The 4,251-nt window shown below is 45.9% G+C and overlaps 1 protein-coding gene across 1 annotated transcript; it reads left to right on the top strand.

The window, feature by feature from the left end:
• Positions 1-909: 909 nt before the first annotated feature.
• On the top strand, positions 910-2,079 carry timm29 (translocase of inner mitochondrial membrane 29; the record flags this gene model as incomplete). The annotated part of the gene is made up of 1 exon (XM_010791586.1): positions 910-2,079. A coding segment is annotated over one exon (699 nt), but the record flags the coding sequence as incomplete, so codon positions are not given.
• Positions 2,080-4,251: the final 2,172 nt, after the last annotated feature.

Genomic DNA, 4,251 nt, shown 5'->3' with positions numbered 1-4,251 from the left:
CACTTTTCTCATTTAGTCCGGAAGATTAAACTTTAACGGACATGTGACCGGCGAAAAATATTCTAACGGGAACTCTGGTGTTAGGTGACGTCTAAAGGTGTGTTTTGCTCCGCTCACCGGTCCCTCACAGCGGGCAGAGCTGCAGGTGCTGATCTCTCTCTCGCGTCCGGTTATACTTCACTCGCATTTATGTCCACATCCATCAGATCTAGCTAATGATATGGCTGCTGCCCCTCCCTACACGCAGATCACGCAGACTCAAACCTCATCTTAGGCCCAAATGTGGCGCAAATGTGCTCCGCAGCCGTTGCGAGGTTCCGGCGCAAACAGTTCATGAGCGTCCTCCCCCGCCCCCTGTCAACACTCGCGACACATGAGTGGCCAGCCTAAATAACATAAGCGCTGCTTGGCAACCGTGTGTGGCGGCAAAGTACATAGATATTTTGACAGGAGAGATTTAGCTTTGCCGGCATTCAACATATTTTACCAGTCATAGTCCGGTAATTATTTACACTCTAAGAAGAGTCCTACACAACAGACATGGCGTCAAAAAGGAGTAATGTGTGGAAATATTTCGACCAGGTTAGTGAGTGCGGTGTAGAGTGCAAACTATGCCAAATTAAACTTATATATACATGCTATACCTTGCTATACCCGCAACCTCCGTTCCAGCTGAGAGGGTCTTCTCTACAGCTGGGCTGATTGTGAATCGCTTCCGAACATGAAAGCTGTAGGCCTATAGCTGTCAAACTGTGATCACCAGTTCAATACATTTGACAAATTCGAGGACATGCAATAGATGTTGTGTGTACAGTGTAAACAAAGATAATAAAATAACAGCATCCAAATGACAAAAATGATTATGTAAATGACAAAATACTTCCTGGTGCTGACAACAAATATTAAAAGTGCTGGTTCCTTCCCTCTGTAGGTGTGTGGTGCCGTGGCCTTTTCACTGACTACAAGGAGGCGTGTCGGGAAGTGGTGGTGGGATCGTGGGAGCGACCAATCAAAGCCTCCATATACGCCTCTCTGCTGGGTGGGACCTGGGCCTGTTTCTACACCCGACCCGACCAGCAGGCCTTCGAAGCCACCCTTCTGGATTGCTCTGGCCAGCTGGGCCTGCTGTCGCCCTGGATCCGCAACGGGACCTCGGACGGACACGTACAGAGTCTGGGGAAACTCCGTAACGAGGGCCGGCTCCATGTCCTCAGCCTGGGGATCCTCGCTCTGGCTTACCAAGCCGACTACGACCCCGACGCCACACTGTACGAAGCCCAGTGCTCCAATCTGTCCATCCCCTGGAGGGAGCTCCATGAACGCGTGCTCGATGTGGGCTTCGTGGGCAGGTGGTGGGTGCTGCAATCAAAGATGAAGGACTATGATGTGAACGAGGAACAGTTCAAAGACCTGCCAGCAGACATGCAGGCGACATCTGCACCCAGTGTACAGGAGGTGGAGACGAGCGAGAGGCTGCACAAAGAGTCGTGGTTACCACTGACAGTGGAGAAGGAAGAGGAGGAGGAGGAGACGGAGACAAATGTAACGGACAGAAAAGAGGAGGAGAGCCAAATACAAGCTCTGAAAGAGGAACAGATTCAAGCATGAGTGCTGGAAACAGAACTGTACCACGGTAGTTATTCTCATTTTTTGTCAACAAACCCTTTTTAGTTTGCTCCTTTCATCTACGGACTCTCCAAGCTGTTTACTGCAACCACAAACGACCAAGGAAAAGGAAACATCCACAGCTTGTTCCCGTCAAAGTAAAAGCACCCCTTCCACATCCTCAGTTTTTTTGTATTTATTCCAAACAATTTATTTTATCTCAAAAAGTAATGGAAATCCTTTTTACCATGCGTCAATAAATCAGTCAGTTATCACCTCATTTCTTATCCTTTTTGTCCGACTTTAACACATTTAAAGAGACTTCGTACTAAGATATAAATAACATACAATGCCTATTGGTCCATGTTTGACTCGACGCTCGTGAACTGTCAACAGGAGGGCGGGGGGAGCCTCGCTGCGGGGAAGCACTGTGTGGACCTGTCAGCGCAACTTGCATGATGCCGAATTCAACAAACACATTTAAATAATTGGTTTAAACGGCATAATAATAAGGACGATCGTCCGTTCTGTGATTCTCCAGAACACACATGTTATGATATTAGGGTCATGCAAGTGAGATGAGATCGCTGTCCCTTTGAGAGAGAGAGAGAGTTTCTGGAAGTGAAACGAGGCAGCAGAAAAACAAGTCTGTGATGTATTTTGTGAAACAGAAGAACAACTCAATAAATGCAACGGCCTCCCAAGAAGAGCTCGCCTCTCTCCAGTCATTTAAGCATATTATTTTGATGAGAGATGAGCAGATCGCCACTGGGCTTTAAACTAAAGACACAACCACGCAAAAAACGGCGGCATTTGTACAGCTCCTTATGGGTAGGCCTACTGCAATTTGTGAAGTGCTTTCCTACAACGATCAGCACTGCACCACGGAGGAAAGCGGCAGAAAGTTGCCTGGAGATAAAGAGAGCAGGGCTGCGTTGCGTGCATGGCTTCCTTCTGCAGGTAACGGGGAGACGCGCCCTGGTGGCAGTCTCATTCAGGATCCGATTTAAAAAAAAAAAATGTTGCACAGTTATTCCTAGTGTGCCACTGGTTATGTGCCAGGGGTTGCCGACCCCTGGTATACACAATACTGTACTATAGTAGCCTTTATATTATACTGTTTACTATGTTGGTCATCACACATTCAATATGCTTTCTGATGTCAGACATCAATTGAACTGCACATCTAAAACACCACTCTTATATGCAAAAATGAAACAGCAAAACGATGCAACTGTAACACAGTAGTGCAGTGTGAAAGAACATTACCATGCTCCAAACATTGTATGCGTCACAATCTGTCTGTGTTGTGTTTTGTCTTGTCTAGATCTGTCTTTGGTTTCCTGTCTGTGTGTTTCCTCATACCTGATTACCTGATTGTGTTCACCTTGTGCCCCTGTGTTTTCTCCTCCCTCCTCACCTGTGTCTTGTTTGTTTCATTAGTCCTGTGTGCATTTAGGCTCTGCGTTTTCTGTTAGTCTTTGTAAGACTATTAGTCTTTTGTTTTTGACTGTGTTCACAGGGAAGACTTAGCCTTGAAATAAAGGTATTTTTCCTGTAAAACTGCGTTTGGGTCCTGCCTGCTTCGCTCAACCCTGACAGTATGCTTGCTATACAGACCAAATACAAACTGATTTAAAGGGGGTATTCTACAGTGTTGCCAGTCTTTGTGAAACAGATAGCTGGGTGAAAGTGAGCACTCTCACATGTAGAAATGTAGTCACTGTTTCAATAAAAGTACTGACTTGTGCAGCTTAAAATGTAAATTAGAGGACATTGCTATTAGGAATCCAAGTGGATCTTGTTGTGTATTTTATCATTTCTGGATATCTCAAGAAAGAGACTGGAGACAGGAGCTTATGTTTTTGAGCGTTTACTTACAATCTTTATATATATACACAGTGCTGTGACAGATATTACATAACCGTACATTATAAACGTATTGACTCTGAATCTGTTCATGGTCTGGTGTCATGTAGCAGTTCTTGGAAATCCATCAGTGGTGTACAGATGTAGCACCTTATTTCGGACGACCCGACCGTAGTGGGGCCGTGATCGGCACGGGGTCGACCCTCGCTGAAAGGAAAACCGCCCGCATGACTTGATACGCCCCCTTGATAAATAAATTAAATTATAATGAAACCAGCTGCAATGGATCCACCAGGGGGAGCAGTGATTAAAAAGCTGCCACACTGGAACTCATGTGAAATAAACAGCTGATAGATCTACAGCAGGGGTGCCCAACCAGTCGATCGCGATTGACCGGGAGATTCCCAGTTGATCGCGAGATGTGTCTAAAAATAGAACAACAATATTCTGTTTTATCGTTAATGTCCGATAACATAATCTTCCTGTGCCAGAATAATGCGCATCAAAGCTTTGTGATTGGCCGGCGTGACCCCATGTGTCGGGGCGTGGCTGGTGGGCAGTGGGCACTATTTCGCTGACGTTGTCCGTGTCAACAGGAGTGACAGTCCGCACACACACAAGACCGCAATTATGGCAGAAGCAAAAAAGCCCAAAATATATAATTTTCACTCAGAGTGGGAGGATGATTATTTTTGTATCTATTCCAATTCAAAGTCCATCTGTCTCATCTGCAATGCGAGCGTGGCTTTATCGAAGAAGGGTAATTTAGGAGCGGCA

The sequence above is a fragment of the Notothenia coriiceps genome, unplaced genomic scaffold, assembly GCF_000735185.1.
Source record: "Notothenia coriiceps isolate Sejong01 unplaced genomic scaffold, NC01 NC01_scaffold00035501, whole genome shotgun sequence".
Taxonomy (NCBI): Eukaryota; Metazoa; Chordata; class Actinopteri; order Perciformes; family Nototheniidae; genus Notothenia; species Notothenia coriiceps.
Note: the sequence above shows the minus strand (reverse complement) of the source record. Positions and strands in the feature narration are given on the sequence as shown.